This window comes from Garra rufa, chromosome 18 (assembly GCF_049309525.1).
Source record: "Garra rufa chromosome 18, GarRuf1.0, whole genome shotgun sequence".
Classification (NCBI taxonomy): Eukaryota; Metazoa; Chordata; class Actinopteri; order Cypriniformes; family Cyprinidae; genus Garra; species Garra rufa.
The window spans coordinates 15,433,912-15,453,601 of record NC_133378.1 but is presented as its reverse complement, the minus strand read 5'-3'; the positions used below and the strand labels follow the sequence as shown (position 1 = coordinate 15,453,601).

General features: G+C 36.7%; 1 protein-coding gene across 1 annotated transcript; it reads left to right on the top strand.

The window, feature by feature from the left end:
• The first annotated feature begins 176 nt into the window (after positions 1-176).
• On the top strand, positions 177-18,874 carry nudt3a (nudix (nucleoside diphosphate linked moiety X)-type motif 3a). The gene is made up of 5 exons (XM_073823468.1): positions 177-448; positions 5,561-5,671; positions 10,690-10,734; positions 16,283-16,367; positions 16,697-18,874. Exons 1-5 carry the CDS (start codon positions 350-352, stop codon positions 16,867-16,869), a joined length of 513 nt encoding a protein of 170 aa, XP_073679569.1. The 5' UTR covers positions 177-349; the 3' UTR covers positions 16,870-18,874.
• The last annotated feature ends 816 nt before the right edge of the window (positions 18,875-19,690 follow it).

Sequence of the window (19,690 nt, the reverse complement as noted above, 5' to 3'; positions counted from 1 at the left end):
ATAATTACATAATAATTAATAATAACAATAATAATAATAATAAAAAAAAAAAAAAATCGCAATGATGAGAAAAATAACCTCGCAAGCGCTTTAAACCAGTTCCACCTCTACTGCGCAACGTCGTATTCACAAAAGGAAACGCGCTTCGGGGTTGTCCATAATGCAACGCAATTTGCGCAGAGCTCAGAGTAATGGCGTCTGTGCGAGACAAGCTCACAAGACCCACAAAATGAAGCGACGGAGGGAATATCTGTGCTAGCAGAGGGCCTTTAGAAGGGATTGTAGGCGCGGGATTGCAGTGAGAGGCGCAGACTTGACAGGAGTTGAGGACTTTCATCTGTTCAGCGCGATGATAAAGCTGAAGTCCAACCAGACGCGCACGTATGACAGAGACGGCTATAAAAAGCGCGCGGCCTGCCTGTGCTTCAGGAGCGAGCGCGAGGAGGAGGTGACACATCAATCACTGCTGGCTTTATTTACTTCACCGAATAATTTACCTCTAAATATATCAGCTAAGTAATGTGTCATATGTACAGTTAGAATTACAGTTGTGCGGGTGGATATGAGGGATCTGGGTATTGTGAGGCCACTAAACAAAATGTCCTCACATCTGATTTGTTTTCGATGTTTTAAGTCAAACTTAGAGCGGTAACTAGACTTTACAACAATATGCCACTGTTATTGTTACTGCTTTAAAAACCTAAGTGAATTACCAATATTATTCAGATATTTAACAAGACAAAAACTGGTCTTAAGCTGTTTTTTGGACATGTGTGGCGTTAAATCCTATGATTTTATCTTGATACTCTTGGTACGTGGCTATCATCAGTAACTTACAGTGCTATTGAAGTCTGATAACGTACTAAACTTTGTTTTGTAAGTTGTGTAAGAAACTTTTTTTAAGCCATCATGGCTATATCAGGCTACATTAATAAGCACAACAGTAGCTAGAGTATTGCCATTTAGATATACTCTGTTTACCAGGTTAAAATGTTATAGAAGTCAAGCCCAGTGTTTGTTTCACTATCGATTTAATTTATTTACATTTCCGGTGTCCTTAATTATGATTCTCCCTCATTATATGCTGTTTGTAGTGTGATTTATTATAGCAGTCACAGACTTTTCTCAAGAGTAAGTTACTCTTTTTGTTACATTAACATCTACCTTACTAAAAATCCTTAAAGGATAACTATTGCCAAAATGCAACCTGGGCTGTTTGTTTTTGTTTTTTACTGTAAACGAGACAAATTTATAGGTAACACTTTACAATAAGGTTCATTAGTTAACATTAGTTAACCACATTAGTTAACATGAACTAATAATGAACTGCACTTATACAGCATTTATTAATCTTTGTTAATGTTAATTTCAACATTTACTAATACATTATTAAAATTTTGTTAACATTAGTTAATGCAGTGTGAACTAACATGAACAAACAATGAACAACTGTATTTCCGTTAACTAACGTTAATAAAGATTAGTAAATACAGTAACAAATGTATTGCTCATGGTTAGTTCATGTTAGTTAATACATTAACTAATGTTTAACTAATGAACCTTATTGTAAAGTGTTACCAATTTATATCTAAAAGCATAATTATGACAAACGTTTTTGAGATTGACCGTGATTTCATTTTGTGGTCAATGGCTGGTGAATGGGAGTACTAGGGGCATAACTTTGAGCGCATCAAAATCGCTATTTTTACAACACTAAGAAGACTCGACACACCATGAAACTTTGCTCGAAGTATCGCCTGGGTCTCTACACATGAACTCCAGCACTGAGAACATTGTTTGTGTACACAGAGTTTACTAAAAAGAAAGGTTTTGAACAACTCACTTTCACTGTTTGGGTTTCCGCTCGCGGCCGTCTTGCCAGTCAAGAAGTGTAGATCTAATGTGTTCATGTGTAGAGACCCAGGCGATACTTCGAGCAAAGTTTCATGGTGTATCGAGCCTTCTTAGTGTTGTAAAAATATCGATTTTGATGCGCTCAAAGTTATGCCCCTAGTACTCCCATTCACCGGCCATTGACCACAAAACGGAATCACGGTCAATCTCAAAAACGTTATTATTGTCGTAATTATGCTTTTAGATATAAGTTTGTCTCGTTTACAGTAAAAAAAAAAAAAAACAGCCCAGGTTGCATTTTGGCAATAGTTATCCTTTAAAATGTCCCAAAAATCAGACGTTTTAGGACAGATTTGCGTTTGTGAACACATTTAATAAGCAGATCTAATTTTCTGCTTTAATGGATGCAGCATTTAAGCCAAAGGCACTAAACCAATTAAAAATGTTGCAGTTGTGTTTGCTTTTAATAATTATTAGGTTAAATATATACAAACAAATGTTTAATATGGTCAAGTGATTATTTTTAGTACCACATTATGTCGCCACAAAATCCAGGTCTTGAAGACAAGCAGTTATACAAAAATGGACTCAGAAACCCAGCAGATTTCAGGAGTAAAAGGATTGTTGTTTTATTCATCTGCCTTACTAAAAATCATAAAAATGTCCAACAAATCAGATGTTTTAGGACAGATTTGAGTTTGTGAACATATAATTAATAAGCAGATCTTATTTTCTGCTTCCATTTATGTAGCCATCTAAGCCAATGGGTGTTTACATTTGAAAATTACACTACAAAAAATGTTTTTCTGACTTGTTTCCAGCCAAAATATCTAAGAATTCTTGAATCAGGAGGGATTTTCTAGACAAGTAAAAAGGACTTTTAGTAAAAACAAGTCAAAATTAAGTGAGTTTTTGCTTAAAACAAGCAAAATAATCTGCCAATGGGGTAAGAAAATTAATCAAGTTGTCTGCTTGAAATAAGTCTTTTCTGGCAGATTATTTTACTTGTTTTAAGCAAAAACTCACTTAATTTTGACTTGTTTTTACTAAATACAAAACAATAATTTTTACTTGTCTAGAAAATCCTTCCTGATTCAAGAATTTTTTGATATTTTGGATGAAAACAAGACAAAAAATCTAAGTAAGAAAAGCATTTTTTGCAGTGTTAGGTTAAACATGAACAAACAAATGTTTAATGTGGTCAAATGATAAACAATTTTAGTCACCACATGTAAAATGTGGGTCTTGAAGAAAACTATTTGAAAAACATTGACTTGGAGCACTTTTAGTCTCAGAAACACAGCAGATTTCAGGATTTAAAAGGGTTATGAATTATTCCATCTTGACTTTAACGTTGCCTCTGCACATTAAGCCAGAATACAAAGAAGTATTTTAACCTCCAGAAATTACTCGCATAATAATAATAATTATTACTCGTTATGATAAGTGTGTACCATTGGATGTCCTGTCATGTTTGAGGGGAAGACTATCGTAGACATGTCTTGTAATAGAGCAGGGCAGGGTTGCCAGGTCTGCAAAACAAAACCAAGCCAATTGTTCAAAACGATCCAAATCACATTTTCCCTCTGTAAAGAACCTGGGCCCAGTATTTCAAAAAATTTAATCTGGATCAAATTGGTCCGGATTTGGAAATCCCATGTTTTGCTATCCAGGATTAACTGATCTATCTTACTTTGATGACAGTTTTTTTTAAAGGAACATTGGGTTGGAGCACTGTGATCCAAATACCAAATTTCAGGATTACCAAATCCTGTTTACCAGAGCCTTATGCCGAGTTCAGACTGCACGATTTTCAAAGCAATCACGTCACAGATGTTTTCACACTGCATGACTATCTGGGGTAGCATTCCGTCGCTGCTGTGTTCACACTGCATGATGGATCGGCGACAGGGGGTTTCACACTGCATGACTTTTACAATAGGAAGAATCGCCGACAACTTTGTCCCGGTCCGCAAACTACGGCTGTGTCCAAATTCAGGGTCTGCATCCTCACAACCAAACACACGCGAGAAGTGACATGGAAACAACGCGAGGTCAGGCGTGCAAGTTCTCACGTGAGACTGGGATTATTATAAAAAAAAAAAAATGGTAGCCCGCAAGAAGCTTGTCATACAAATTGCATGTGCACTCATTTGCAGCGGAAAGAAAAGAAGCCGAAGCTATTCTTGTTGATATTGTGGTCTGTACCTTCGTAACTCCTCCCCTAACTTCCCGCTGGCCTGGATGTTGCTGTCTCATTGGCTGAAGGTAATCGCCGATGTGATTTTCAGTCAGATCACCTTTCACACGGCATGATTGTGAATCGCCGACAGGTCCAGATATTTAGCATGCCAAATATCTTATGGGTGTCGGCGACATGTCGGCGATTCTCTCAGATCGCGTCTTTGATAATTCACACTGTGTGATTGTCACTCACGTGAACGAGCACCGATTTGCCTGTGATTTCGGGCATTTGTCTGCGATTTCTCAAAACCTGTCGGCGAGTCAAAATCGGGGCAAAAATCATGCAGTCTGAACTCGGCATTAAATGGAACAGTTTAGCCTACTGGCTTAGCAAAGAACAACAGGTAGGCAAAATACCAGTGGCCACAAATAGCCATTGTTTGTTTTAATTGTTTTAATTTTAATTTAAATGTCTTAACTACTTGCGAGTGCAACCCAAGGTGGCATGCAACATAATCCTTACATGCATTGTTTTGCATAACATTGCAACCAGGCGTCATGTCCCTCCTGATGACAATTTTGATGAACCTGAGCCTGATGTAGAACCAGATGATGTTCTTACATGATGAAGGACACACTGGACATGCAATTGTGAGAAATTACCTTTAACTATGACTGAGTATATCTGTTGTGGTCATTGCCATTAATATACTGTGGAATTATAGAGCTGTGAGCAACAGTGCCATTTATTTGACATCTGATAGCTTTGATGTTATTTTGTTGTTTACCATATCTCATTAGATGTGACATGCTTCATCTAGGCTTCAAATATGAAGGAATTTATATATCAACAGTAAACATTAAGTTTGTGATCATTCACTTAAAAAATAAAACTTTTTTTTAGTTTATTTGGTTAAAAAAAATCACAACTGAATCCACCCTTCTGATAGGATCAGGATAATCCTGTTTTTTTTTTTTTTTTGGATCAAACAGATCCCAATCTGAGTTTAAAGTTTTGAATAACCCAAAGGGCGCAGGTTTGATCCAGATCAAATGAAAGATTGGATTACATGGTCTGATCTTAATTCAAAATCCCTCTTTTACTTTTGAAAAACCCATTTCCAAGATTTGATCCAATCCATGATCCAAAATCCCACTGGATTACTTTTGAAAAACTGGGCCCTGAGGACTATAAAACAACCCATGGCCAACAGTGTAAAAGTATCCAAATTTTGCGGTAAAACTGCAGACTTAGCAACCCTGGAGCAGGGGTGTCCAAACCTATTCCTGAAGGCCTGCTGTCCTGCAGAGTTCAGCTCCAATCCTAATTAAACACCTGAAACTGCTAATCAGGGTCTTCTGGTTTACTAGAAACTGCAAGGTAAGTGTGTTGGAGCTAAACTCTGTAGGATGTTTGTCCTTCATGAGCAGATTGGGACACTCCTGTAATAGAGATTCACTCCATCCACATTATATCTGGGATGTCCGCTGTTCTGATGGCAGTATGTTGTGTCTGTGTCAGGTGCTGTTGGTGAGCAGCAGCAGTCATCCTGATAGATGGATTGTTCCTGGAGGAGGGATGGAGCCGGAGGAGGAGCCCAGTGTTGCTGCTGTCAGGGAGGTGTGTGAGGAGGTAAGAGTTGGTCAAAATCACAAATTACAACCGCTGGCAAAAATGATGGATTCACCACACTTAGATGTTGTTCATAGCAAATAAACGTATCACAGATATGACACACAGCCCTTTTTCTTTATTAACTCAACATGCTGGTTATTTGAAACCATACCTCAAACAAATGAGATTCAATTCTTTTAATTAATGGAAAAATATTTTCCATATCAAGTATGGGAAAAATGATGGAATCATCAACCAAAAAAACACAATTTGAATTTTGTTGCTCCTCTTCCGCCATTTAAGATGGTCTTGATTCATCAGGGCATGGACTTTACCAATGAAAAACAATGTTCTTCGTCAAGCTGGTTCCAACCTTTTCTTGAATAGCGATTGACGGATCAGCTTTGCAAGATGGAGCCCAGTTTTTCAATTTCCAGCATACATTTTCAATCCGATTGAGATCTGGACTGTGTGCTGGCCATGCCATTGAGTTGATGTGCCTTTTCTGAAGAAAAGCTTTAACACTCTTTGCTCTGAGACAAGGTCCATTATCATAATAACATCATCACCGAACTTCTTTTCTATTGATGAAATGAGAAAAGTGTCTAACGTTTGAGTGTAAACCTGTGAATTGACTGTTGATGTAAGGATTGCCATTTCCCCTGGTCTTTTCCCTGACATGCAACCCCATATTAGAAATGAGTTGGACAATTTGATTGTTTTCTTCAGGCAGTCATCTTTATACCCTTCATTAAAATGGCACAAGACAAGTTCCAGCATCATCTTCTTGTCCATTGCAGATTTGTGATTCATCACTGAATATCACTTTCATCCAATCATCCACAATCCATGACTTTTTCTCTTTAGCCCACTCTAATTTAGTTTTCTTTTATGTCAATGCTGGTTTTCATTTGGTCTTTCTAAATGTAAATCTCATTTAATTCAGCCGGTTTCTTACAGTTATGTCTAGGGCTGGGTATCGAGTTCGATACTTTTTAAGCACCGACCGAATTGTCTCGATACTATCGAGTATCGAAAAAATCATTTTCGTTCGGTACCAAATTTCGATACCCAAGTATATAATCTTGTCAACGTCAGTGAGCTAGAAAACGTGCGGTATCTTTAACGTGCCTGCATGGATCAAATGCTGGTGATTAGCTGTGGCGAGGCTGCCTTGAAAATCAATAGTTTACGGCGGTTACGGCCACTCGCCCAGAGCTTGTCAAATGTGAGGCTGTAATGTACACTATACTTTAAAGCATAGCATAAATTTAACGCAAACAATGTTTAGCGATCAAAAGTATTGCTACATTATGCCAATATTGACGGCAACAGCGTGCGATGCAATATTTGTAAAAAGGTTATGCGTCCAAGACTGGCAACACGTCAAATATGAGAAAACACATGACACATTCTGTCGGATACAATTCTGGCGCCTCAGTCTCAATATAGTCTCAGTATAGGTACAACGCGACATACATTCACATCAAACGATAACTCAGCGGCAGAGTTGCACTCACGCAGGGGCATAATTTTCACTGGGGACACGCTTTTCAAAATCCCGTTTGTGTCCTCCCACTTTCAAAAGGTTTTGTTAAAGTAATCTCTTGTATTGTAGAATGCACGCTCATCACCGCCAAGTTTCGCGGGATCGTTGAAACGAAACCAAAAGTAAGACGCGCACACGCATTTAAAGCAATTTTAATACCCCACGTTTAGAGAACGACTCCCCAATGCGCGCAAATTAGGCTACATAAAATATCGAAGCTGTTATTAGTATGTGGGCTAATAAGTTGTGTAGTTGTCTATTAATAGACATGCTCTGTATCATGCTTGAAGATTCGGTCTCTGTTTGCACTTTGAATTTTGTAAGAGTAGCCTATTTTGATTATGGCTATATTTATTGTCTAAACTGTGTCGTTTATTTTTTGTTATTTATAATATATTTTGCCATTTATTTAGATTTTAATCTAAATGCAGTGGTTGCCTCTAATTTAAATAGCTGTACCTATAATAGAGAAAATAAACATCTTGTTCATGTACTCATATTATCATTCATTCTTGTCACTTGCTTAAGGTGTAAACTAAATATATTAAAAAGGCTTCCAGAATCAGCCCATTTGCTTGTAAAACATCGGCAATCAAAATCGACCATGAAGAATCAATATCGGTGCTACATGCTAATTTTTCTGAAGAAGAACTGTTGAGTGATTTCAGGTGATCTTAAAAGGTTAGTTCACCAAAAAATGAAAATTCTGTCATTAATAACTCACCCTAATGTTGTTCCAAACCCATAAGACCTTTGTTTATCTTCAGAACACAAATGATCATTTGGATTTAATCAAAGAGCTTTCTGATCCTCCTATATTTACTGGATATGTATTTTCAATGCCCAGAAAGGAACCAAAAACATAATCAAAATAAGTCAATGTGATATAAGTGGTTCAATCATAATTATATGAAGCTGCGAGAATACTTCTGTGTGCAAAGTAAACAAAAATAACTTTATTCAAAGATTTATCTATGGGAGGATCAGAAAGCTCTTGAATTAAATCCAAAATATCTTAATTTGTAGATAATTTATGACAGAATTTAAATTTTTGGGTGAACTAAACCTTTAAGCAGCAGTGAGCCTCACAAATACTTAAATCTGATTGAGTTAAAACTGTTTGAACTTTATTAAAAAAACATTCACTGAGATATTGTGTTAACTACACTTTGTTCATTTTGTGCTTTTGTTCCTTTGTTTATTGGTCTTAGAGATAAGCCTGATGTGAAAGTGTCACAAACATCCTGAAAAAGTAATCTTGCTAAAATACATTTCTTAAAATAAAAGTATCGAAAAAAGTATCGTTCGGAACCGGTATCGAATTCAGGGTATCGGTATCGGTATCAGTATCGAACATTTTGGAACGATACCCAGAATTTCAAATAATTTCAAATCATTTTGTAAATTATATTCTTCAGAGTTTTCTGAGATTCCTTATTTGCAATCTGTTGCACTGGAGATTTCAGAATTGTGAAGAATTTCAACAAACATAACACTTTACTCTAAGATTTAATTTATTAACATTAATACCAATAAGTAGTAATGACCAACAATTTTTTTACAGCATTTTTGTTTGGTTAGCTTTAATTAGTAATTAGGCTGTGGTTTACTGTTAATTCATGTTTGAACTAGGGGTGGGTGATATGGCAAAAATATCATATCACGATTTTTTGTCATGTTGGTTTTACTGTTTAGCAAGTTGTCTGAGCAGTTCAGCCAAACTAATTTCCCTTTTTCTTCCCCCCCCCCCCCCCCCCTTTTTTTTTAAGCAAAGCCTTTCAGGGTAACACAGTATGAAATAAAAAGGAATGGCAGTTATTTAGTCCAAAGTGAGCGAAGATAAAAATCTTTATCATTATTTTATCTTTGTTATTTAAAAATAAGAGCATTACAAATGAACATAATGCAAATAAAACAAACATTGCTTTATTTTTCAGGTACAGTAGGTGTATTTGGCAGTAGCATTTATAAAATTGAATTAACTAATATAAAAAGTGAAACACTATATACTTACTATACACATCAATTGTGCGTTGATTCCTATTAAAGCAACTGTATTAAATGTTTTCAGTCAAAAACAGTGAGATTTTTGTTTGTTTGTTTGTTTGTTTGTTTTATTAACATTAATATAATAGTTTACCCAAAAATGAAAATTCTGTCATCTCTCTGTCATGGTGTTTTCTTTTTTTTTCTCCGTTGAGTGTTATCTGTTTGATAATTTATATTATTAAATTCAGTGGGGACCAACAACTGTGTAGTTACCCACATTTTTCAAAATATCATATTTTGTGTTTTGCAGAAGAAAGCAACTAATAGAGGTTTGGGACAATAAATAAATAAATAAATAAATAAATAATGACAGAATTATAACTTTCGGGGTGAACTATTCATTTAATACTATTCATGTTAATACTGTTGCTTTAAGAGCTGCATGCATCTCTTTTTTTCTCAATTGGTTATTTTAACTTTAGACATAAGCAACTGTGTTTATATGTAAACCCTGTGTGTTTTGACAGGATTAGCGTAATCAGGCACAATACATAACTTAGCTCATTTATTAGGTGCTATTTGACAGGCTTTTAGTATGCGCGCTACAATACTTCTCCAAAAGCAGATCGTGGAGACATTTTTATATCGCACACCCCTAGTTTAAACTAATGTGTATTTATACAGCTGAAAAAAAATATACATTAGTGTGTGTAAAATTAACATGAACCAAAATTTAATAAATGCTGTAAAAATATTTCTTCCTCTTTCTGTTCTTGCCCAGTGCATTAACTAATGTTGACAAATTAAATCTTATTGTAATTGTTACTATTTTGATAATACAGATAATACAGATGAAGGCTGCAGATTTGTTTTTGTTGATTCTTTTGCTAGTTACATTTTTTTTTTCCATAGTTCCTGTATGTATATAAGGATGTATTCACATCAGGAAAGTCCGCTAGTTCACTTGCTTTGGTCCAGACCAAATACAATGATTTTTATTTATTTATTTATTTATTTTTATTATTGTTTTGTATGGTTCGCTTTCACACTGCCCTTTTTGCAAGTGAACCAGAAGTTGTAAACAAAACCACACTAAGGTCATCCATTAATTGTTTCATCCATTCAACCGTACCAGAGTTAGTTTGGACAGAGAGGTATTGTTGTTTGGTCCACAAAGATCCAAAAGATCCGCACCAAGGGGGGAAACAAACTTGAGTTGGATTCAATTAAAACAGGTGTGAATGCACACATTTTTTGGAAGTTGTTCCAGGCTTTTACAGTGAATTAATACTGGGCTTGATCAGACAGTTGTGTTTTCTCCACCTTCTCCACTCTAAAGATTTCTCTGCCACCTTTTGAAATATTTTCTTTATTTTACTTATCTGCAGAGAACTGACATATGCTAAATTAATTCAAGCAAGTGCTTTAAATGTCACAGGACCTTCTAAATGTTCTGAACTCAGTGTTTCACTCTGTTTTTTTGTTTTTATTCCCGCAGGCAGGAGTAAAAGGTACATTAGGAAGATTGGTGGGCGTTTTTGAGGTGAGTGTTTTCTAATCGTAAACAATAAAATCAAAATGAAATATCACAAGAATGTCCAAAAAAGTATATTTTTTTTAATAAATTAATGTTTTGAGAATAACATTTATAATAGGCATCTATCAAGAAAAGTTTCGAGATTAATAGTAATAGTAAATAGGGTAAAGAAAGAGATTATTATTTATTTATTTTTAATTTCGTTTAACTACAACTAATCACTAATAATTGATAAAAATAAAATTTAAATAAGTGATAGAATAACAGTATAATACTGTTCAGTGTGTTGTGGAATTCTGCAGTGTGTACATGCCCATGAGACGAATGCAATACTAGATTTTGTAAAGTGAGGACCATTGGACGGCGAAATGCTCATTGGGTCAGCACAGTCAGAAAAAAAAAAAAAAAAAAAAAAAACAGGTGGAGATGGAAAGATGCGTTAACTGCAAAAGAATTAAGGTGAAGAATTAGGTGTGAAACCATCAGGAACCATTTAGTCTCCTACCTGGAGTCTCCAGAAGTGCATTGTGTCAGGTTCTCATAGAGTTTGCTTGGGTAAAAAAATCCTAAAAGAAATAATCTTCCCTTAACAAGAATAAGTGTTATAAAATACATGAAGACTGATTTAATTTATCAGTATAAGCTTTATAGACATTGAGAGTGACTCTTAAAGCTAATGCCTAATAATTATGCACTCCTGAATATAAGATTTTTTTTTTTACTTCCAGCCTTCATGGACAATATATCACTTATAAATGATTAAATGCAAAATGAATAATAGTTACCAAGATTGGAAAAAAAATAGGAGCAGAATATCAACTTGCCTAATAATTATGCACACACTGTATACAGTTTGATATCTAGTTTGACGTGGCTTTCGTTGTCAGGTGCTTTGACACATAAGTCTTCGTGTTTGAGATGAGTCTTTTTTTTTTTTTAGTTATTTTAGAACTGTAAGCAATCAGCAGTTGATTTTTTTAGAATTGTTTACAATGTAATGTTTTTATTAAATCATAATGTATAGCATAGCTACATATATAAAGCATCTCACAAAAGTGAGTACACCCCTCATATTTCAGCAACTATTTTAGTATATCTTCTCAAGGGACAATACTATAGAAATGAAACTTAGATATATTATAGAGTAGTCAATGTGCAGCTTGTATAGCAGTATATACTTACTGTCCTCTGAAAATAACTCAACATACAGTAGGGCTGCACAATATATCGAAAAATTATCGTTATTGCGATAACAGTATACGCAATATCAGTATCGCAGAGAGTTGCGATAATTTACATTTAATTTATGTGCCAAACATTTGTGCGTTGCATGCATATGTTGTCCTCATTTGACCAAACAGATGGTGGCTTACTATCTTTATACCCGCCTCCCAGGTAGGTTCTATAATGCTATTGGCTAGAACAGCGAACAGGTGAACCCGGTGGAGCAGAGAATGAAAAATAAATACGGCAGGAGTATGAAGGGAGAAAATGACAGCAGCGCTGAACTTTTGCCTAAAAAGAACTGTACAGGAATCAAAATTGCCACCGTTTATGCTCCCAAAATTTAATCTGCACAACCTCAAATTATATTTGGGAGCATTTGTGCGAGTGCGAGAAATTGTTGTGGTGCGACCTAGTTTCATTTCTTTACAAAACTTTCGCTAACCTAAATACTGCACAAACTGCTGTGAGCTGATGCGTTCGCCGTTCTCTCCAACATTACATAACCATTTAAACTTAATCTTTATTGTTACCTTTAATGAATATTTGAGATATTAGCCGTCTTCCTGTCACTTACAATGCGCACCGCTGAACTAGGAACCGGACGTTTTTTTTCTGAAACCTTTGTTCCGGATTTGCACAAACTGCATTGCAATTAGGGGTGTGTGGTATGACGATTTTTGATTGTGGACAGTAAAAAGGTTCTGTACAATGCGGCATTCATTCACATCAGATGATAACTCAGCGGCTGAGTTCCACTCACGAAGGGGAGTATTTTTCACTGGGGACACACTTTTCAAAATCCTTTTGGTGTCCTCCGACTTTGAAATGGGTTATTAAAGTAATCTCTTGTGTTGCAGAGTGCATGCCTTGGACTGCCGAAAGTTTTGCGCGAAAACGAAACCAAAAGTAAAACGCGTAGGCTACGTGCATTTAAAAGCAATTTTAATACCCCACGTTTAGAGAGCGACTCCCCAATGCACGCAAATTAGGCTAGATAAAATATCTAGGCTGTTATTAGAATGTGGATAATATATTAGAATTCTATAATATTAGTATTAGAGTATTAGAATGCTATAATAAGTTGTGAAGTTGTCTATAACTCTGTATCATACTTAAAAAATTCAGTCTCTATATTGCACTTTGAATATTGAAAGAGTACTTTGAATATGGCTGCATTTATTGTCTATTTTTTTTGTTATTTATACTGTAATTTTTAAAAAAAAATTGATTCTGAGGCATTCAGAAACAGCCCATTTGATTTGCCTGGCAATTGGAATCAGCCATGAAGAATAAAGATCAGTGCATTACTAAAAAGAAATTGGGTGCTCCTAATTTTTTTTGATGCTCGTAACTTTTTGAAGTTTAATAGTAATTTTAATACAATTTTTGTTTAATAATGTTTTATTTAAAAAAACAAAAAAAACAAACAAAAAACAGGCAAGGCAAGGAAATATTTAGTTTAAAAGATGCTCTATGTTTGAAAGCAATTCATTTTGTGTTTGCAGGTCTATGGTAACAGCAAACCAGAAATCAGAATATCTGCCGAGGTTTTAAGTCATTCATAGTGTTTTAAAGTCAAAATTTTTGCAACTTCCTTGACATAATTTTTTTTTTTAGCCTGAATTAATTTAATTCGGATGACAGAAAAATATCTATTACCTGTTTATTTTAGCATGATCATTACATATATAAAAGATTTAAAAAAATAGATAATAATAACAATAATAATTATTAAAGCATTTCTCTAGGGAAATGTAATATCACAAGAAATATCGTTATCGCAATATTCAACACCCATATCGCATATTTTCCCAATATCGTGCAGCCCTAACATACAGCTATTTTGTCAAAATAGCTGGCAACAAAAGTGAGTACACCCTAAGTGATAACAGCAGTATGTTGTTTAACCATGCGACGCCACATTCATATTCGCCACATTCATATTTTTATTCATCATGTTTATGTTTGTCTGTTTGACAGGACCATACAAAGTTGTGTATCTTGTATTAGAGCAGTTACAATTTGGTGCATTAAGTACAATTCTCTCATACTGACCACTGGATGTTCAACATGGCATCTCATGGCAAAGAAAACTCTGAGGATTTGAGAATTAGAGTTGTTGCTCTCCACAAAGATGGCCAAGGCTATTAGAGGTTCAGTAACACCCTGAAACTGAGTTACTCTACAGTGGTCAGAGTTACTCTACAGTGGTCTGAGTTACACTACAGTGGTCAGAGTTACTCTACAGTGGACAGAGTTACACTACAGTGGACAGAGTTACACTACAGTGGACAGAGTTACTCTACAGTGGACAGAGTTACACTACAGTGGACAGAGTTACTCTACAGTGGTCAGAGTTACACTACAGTGGTCAGAGTTACACTACAGTGGTCAGAGTTACACTACAGTGGTCAGAGTTACTCTACAGTGGTCAGAGTTACACTACAGTGGTCAGAGTTACTCTACAGTGGTCAGAGTTACTCTACAGTGGTCAGAGTTACTCTACAGTGGTCTGAGTTACTCTACAGTGGTCTGAGTTACTCTACAGTGCTCAGAGTAACACTACAGTGGACAGAGTTACTCTACAGTGGTCTGAGTTACACTACAGTGGTCTGGGTTACACTACTACAGTGGTCTGGGTTACACTACAGCGGTCAGAGTTACACTACAGCGGTCAGAGTTACACTACAGCGGTCAGAGTTACACTACAGCGGTCAGAGTTACACTACAGCGGTCAGAGTTACTCTACAGTGGTCAGAGTTACTCTACAGTGGTCAGAGTTACACTACAGCGGTCAGAGTTACACTACAGCGGTCAGAGTTACACTACAGCGGTCAGAGTTACTCTACAGTGGTCAGAGTTACACTACAGTGGTCAGAGTTACACTACAGCGGTCAGAGTTACACTACAGCGGTCAGAGTTACACTACAGTGGACAGAGTTACACTACAGCGGTCAGAGTTACACTACAGCGGTCAGAGTTACACTGCAGCGGTCAGAGTTACACTACAGCGGTCAGAGTTACTCTACAGCGGTCAGAGTTACTCTACAGTGGTCAGAGTTACACTACAGTGGTCAGAGTTACACTACAGTGGTCAGAGTTACACTACAGTGGTCAGAGTTACACTACAGTGGTCAGAGTTACTCTACAGTGGTCAGAGTTACACTACAGTGGTCAGGGTCATACAGAGGTTTTCCAAGATGGGTTCCATTCGGAACAGGCCTCGCAAGGGTCAATCAACAAAGTCTTGCACTCGTTCTGTATGTCAGGTGCTGAACCTGGCTTCATAAAACAGACGCATGAGTGCTGCCAGCATTGCTTTAAAGGTTGCAGAAGTAGAAGGTCAGCTTGTCAGTGCTCAGACCATAAGCCGCACACTGCAACAAGTCGGTTTCCATAGACGTCGTCCCAGAAGGAAGCCTCATCTGAAGCTGGCTCACAAGAAAGACCACAAATTGTTTGCTGAAGACAACCAAGAGCGTGAATTACTGGAACCATGTCCTGTGGTCTGACGAGACTATAAGATACACTTGTTTGGCTCAGATGGTGTCCAGCATGTGTGGCGATGCCCTGGTGAGGAGTACCAAGAAAATGTGTCTTGCCTACAGTCAAGCATGGTGGTGTTAGCATCATGGTCTGGGGCTGCATGAGTGCTGCTGGTTCTGGGGAGCTGCAGTTCATTGAGGGAAACATGGAGTCCATTATGTACTGTACATTCTGAAGCAGAACATCATGCCTTCCCTCCAGAAACTAGGCCAAATGTCAGTTTTTCAGCATGATAACGAACCCAAACACACCACCAAGATGACAACTGCCTTGCTGAGGAAGCTGAAGGTGAAGGTGATGGAGTGGCCAAGTATGTCTCCAGACCTGAACCCTATTAAGCTCCTGTGGGACATCCTCAAGCGTAAGGTGGAGAAGCACCATGTGTCTAACGTCCAGCAGCTCTGTGATGTCATTATAGAGGAGTGGAAGAGGATCCCAGCAACAACCTGCAGCTCTGGTCAACACCAGGATGATTAAGGCAGTGCCAGATAACAATGGTGCTTTAGACAAGTTCACTTAGGGTGTACTCACTTTTGTTGCCAGCTATTTTGACAATAATGGCTGTATGTTGAGTTATTTTCAGAGGACAGTAAGTCTACACTGCTGTACAAGCTGCACATTGACTGAAAATATATCCAAGTTTCATTTCTATAGTACTGTCCCTTGAGAAGATATACTAAAATGGTTGCTGAAATGTGAGGGGTGTACTCACTTTTGTGAGATATGGTACATGGTTTAGTATTTTCTTGTGAGGCTGTTAAAAAGCTGTTTTTCTTTACAGAACAGAGACAGAAAGCATAGAACATACGTCTATGTTCTCATCGTCACTGAAGTTCTGGAGGACTGGGAGGATTCTGTGAATATTGGTAAGAATATGATTTAAAAAAGTACTGTCATGCTGCCTTTACTTTTATTTGTCAAATAATTATGTAATTTACTTAAAGTGGCAGCAACCTCATCAGCTGAATTTAGATATGCATGTTTCTCCAATTTTGTTGTTCATTTTGTGTTGTAAAACCAACCTCAATAGTTAAATTTTGCAGTTACAAGCATTGCCATAGAAACAAATAAGAGCAGCTCAGAGCTCAATCTCAAAACCCTCTACTAATTTCAGTAATTCTGACGGTACGTGAATGCAGCTTCACTGTGGTCGTGCCGTTATATTTACTGGTTTTCTGGTGTCTCTTGTTCTCAGGTAGGAAGAGGGAATGGTTCAAGATAGAAGATGCTCGGCGTGTGCTGCAGTGTCACAAACCTGTGCAAGCGTCTTACTTTGAAGCCCTTCAGCAGGACTGCATGACCAGCAATGGCACATCTCTGGTGGCCACTTATAACATTAATCAAAACTCTCTCTCCAGCATCAGATAACTATCACAACAAACACAGAAGCCTGAAGAAATTCCCCATGATTTTCTACCTTTTCCAACCTTGAACTCCAACTATCTCCATCATGTTTTTCTTTTAATTCAGCACGTTAATAGCTACATCAAATGAAAGCTGATTGCCTTACTAGCCTTTTTTAGTCTTCAGATGAGGATCACAGTCTGTGAGATAAAGTCGTAAAATACTGCAAATGACAGTTTGTCTGTTTCTTCTTACGTTTCAATGAATACTTGCATGAGATTCTCTTTTCCTAATGCCAGGTTTACTGAATGCAACTACACGTTTGCGTCTTGAAATAAGTAGTGTTTAAAGAGAAAGCTGTCGGAAGTGTTTGCAATGATGTTGTGGTAAACGTTTGGCCCTTTCATTCTGCAGTGTTCGCCTTTAGCCGCTATGGATATGCCGTTATAGAGTCGGTTGGATTTTTGCATGAATCGCATATTCATAGTCTTAGTTCTTTAACCTGCTAAACCGAAGAGAGATGACGTCTTAAATTGATCAACGTAGTTGAACTCTTAGTCTTATTGCCAATATTACACACTCATGTTGGGGATTTCTCCCAAACGCAGCTACTGTCAGCTTACTTTTCAAGAGCGCATGTGCAAAATGTTCAAATGTCGATTAGTGGTTCGGTAGTGCACCGCTTTGACCATTCAAGGTGGTTTTGATAGGGATTGAGATTCAAGATTGTAGGAATGTCTTTGGCATTTAGTGTGGTGGTTTTTCTAGGTCTGCAATCCCATATGTCCCAGTGTGGCTTAGTGGACTGGTTTTGTTGTGGTACAGGATTTAAGACAGAAAAGAGGTGGACATTCTGGACTTGAGTTCAAGTGAAATTTCAGCAACTGTTGATGTCAGATTCTTCCTTATTCTTACCGTTGTTGTTTTTTTCTGAAGGGTTTTTCCACCAGTATTCATAGCACAATGACAACAGTATACCAATTTCTCAGTTTTAGTTGTGATAATTTCAGTTAATTGTCTATCTGCTCATAAATCATGTGTGTGTACAGTATGTGGGTTTGTACGTGTGAACTAATGTGAATAATCAAAGGACTTGATGCCAAGGTTAGCTGTCTGCCTAATAAATTGCCTCTCACGTAAGAGGATCGATTTCATTTGAAATGTTTACAACTTGATTGTAGTTTCTGTTCAGACACTGGATATTCTCTGACCTCTTTTCATTTGTTGTAGATGACTGTTAACGGTGCCATTTCTGTTTTGAAATGCACTTTTCTAGGTCTTAAACAATATAGTCTGTCCTAATTATAATTTTATTTTATTTTTTATTTGTTTTTGATTCATAATTGTCACAAGCATGTACTTCAAGTGAGAATTGCTTAGCTCTCAAGTAAACGTCTTATCAGTATTTCAATGTTTTTCTCTTTAATCAGAAAGCACAAATATTAGCGTATTGTGGATAACTTCTAAAATTACCAACTCTTAAGATGTTCTCCATGGGTTAAAAACAGGACAAAGGTCCTGTGTTTTTGTAATAAGATTAGATAGGTAAACCCAATCCAAAGTAGGTATAAAACTATTCTTTTAAAGTAGAGAACTCAAAACATGTGACACAACAACAGCACATGTAAAGTCATGGCAGAGAATTAGTGGAATGTCAATAAGCAATGATCAAATTACTCTGCGTATCGTTTTTCTGCAGGTCTTTGTACTGAAATAATGCCAGACTTGTCCTTGAATTGTAAATGCTTTGTTATTCAGAAAAAAAAAATGATATTGGAGTTTTTACACTTACTAAATTGTTTGTGTTGTACAAAGAGATGTGTTGGTGTAAACTATTCATTATTTCTTGAGTAAACTGAAAACATTTCAAGAATCTTAAAATCTTTCCTCGGTTGTTCCTGTTTTCTAACATTTCAAACACATCATGCATCAACCGGTTGTGTCTAATATTGGGTAAAGAAAATTTGACTCAAGATTGTATAACAGTTGTGTCAACAATCTATAAATAAAAAACAAAATATGCTACATGCATGTCATGAATTGCAGATGCAGTTTTTCATACCCAAAGAAACTCACACTGACAATGGTAAAGTTAGAAACTTTGGAAGAAACTTGTGCTCAGAGAACAGATTCATGCCACTTTGACCGGCCTCAGAGCTGGACAGATTAATTTTTTGTAGTTTGTTACTGATTCCATACATGACAAAAATAGTCGTTAGTAACATAATCCATTACATTACACATTTTAGGTAATATAATCAGATTACTTTATAATCACTCCTTAATCACATTGATTTACAGTGCCTTGCAAAAGTATTCATACCCCTTCATTCACAATGTTTTATGTTGCTGCCTGATGTTAAATTGCTTTAAATTACCCTTTTCCCCACATCAATCTACACTCCATACACCACAATGACAAAAAAACAGAATTGTCACATTTGATAAAAAACTGAAATAAGTACTTTGCCAGAGTATTCATACCTTTAACTTGGTACTTAGCTAAAGCACCATCACAGCCTCAAGTCTTTTTGGGTAATGATGCAACAAGCTTTGCACATCAGCATTTGTCTGTCAGCTGGGATGAGGGCAGATGCACATTTTCAGGTTTCTCCAGAAATGTTTGATTGGGTTCAAGCCCAGGCTTGAATGTTAAGGACATTCACAGAGTTGTCTATAAACCAATCTTGCTGTGTGCTTAGGGTTGTTGTCCTGTTGGAAGGTGAATCTTCTGCCCAGCCTGAGGTTCTGAATGCTCTGGACTGGGTTTTTATTAAGGCTCAATCTCAGTATTGCATTGAGCTTTTCTTTCTACTCTGGCGAGTCCCTCAGTCCCTGCCACTGA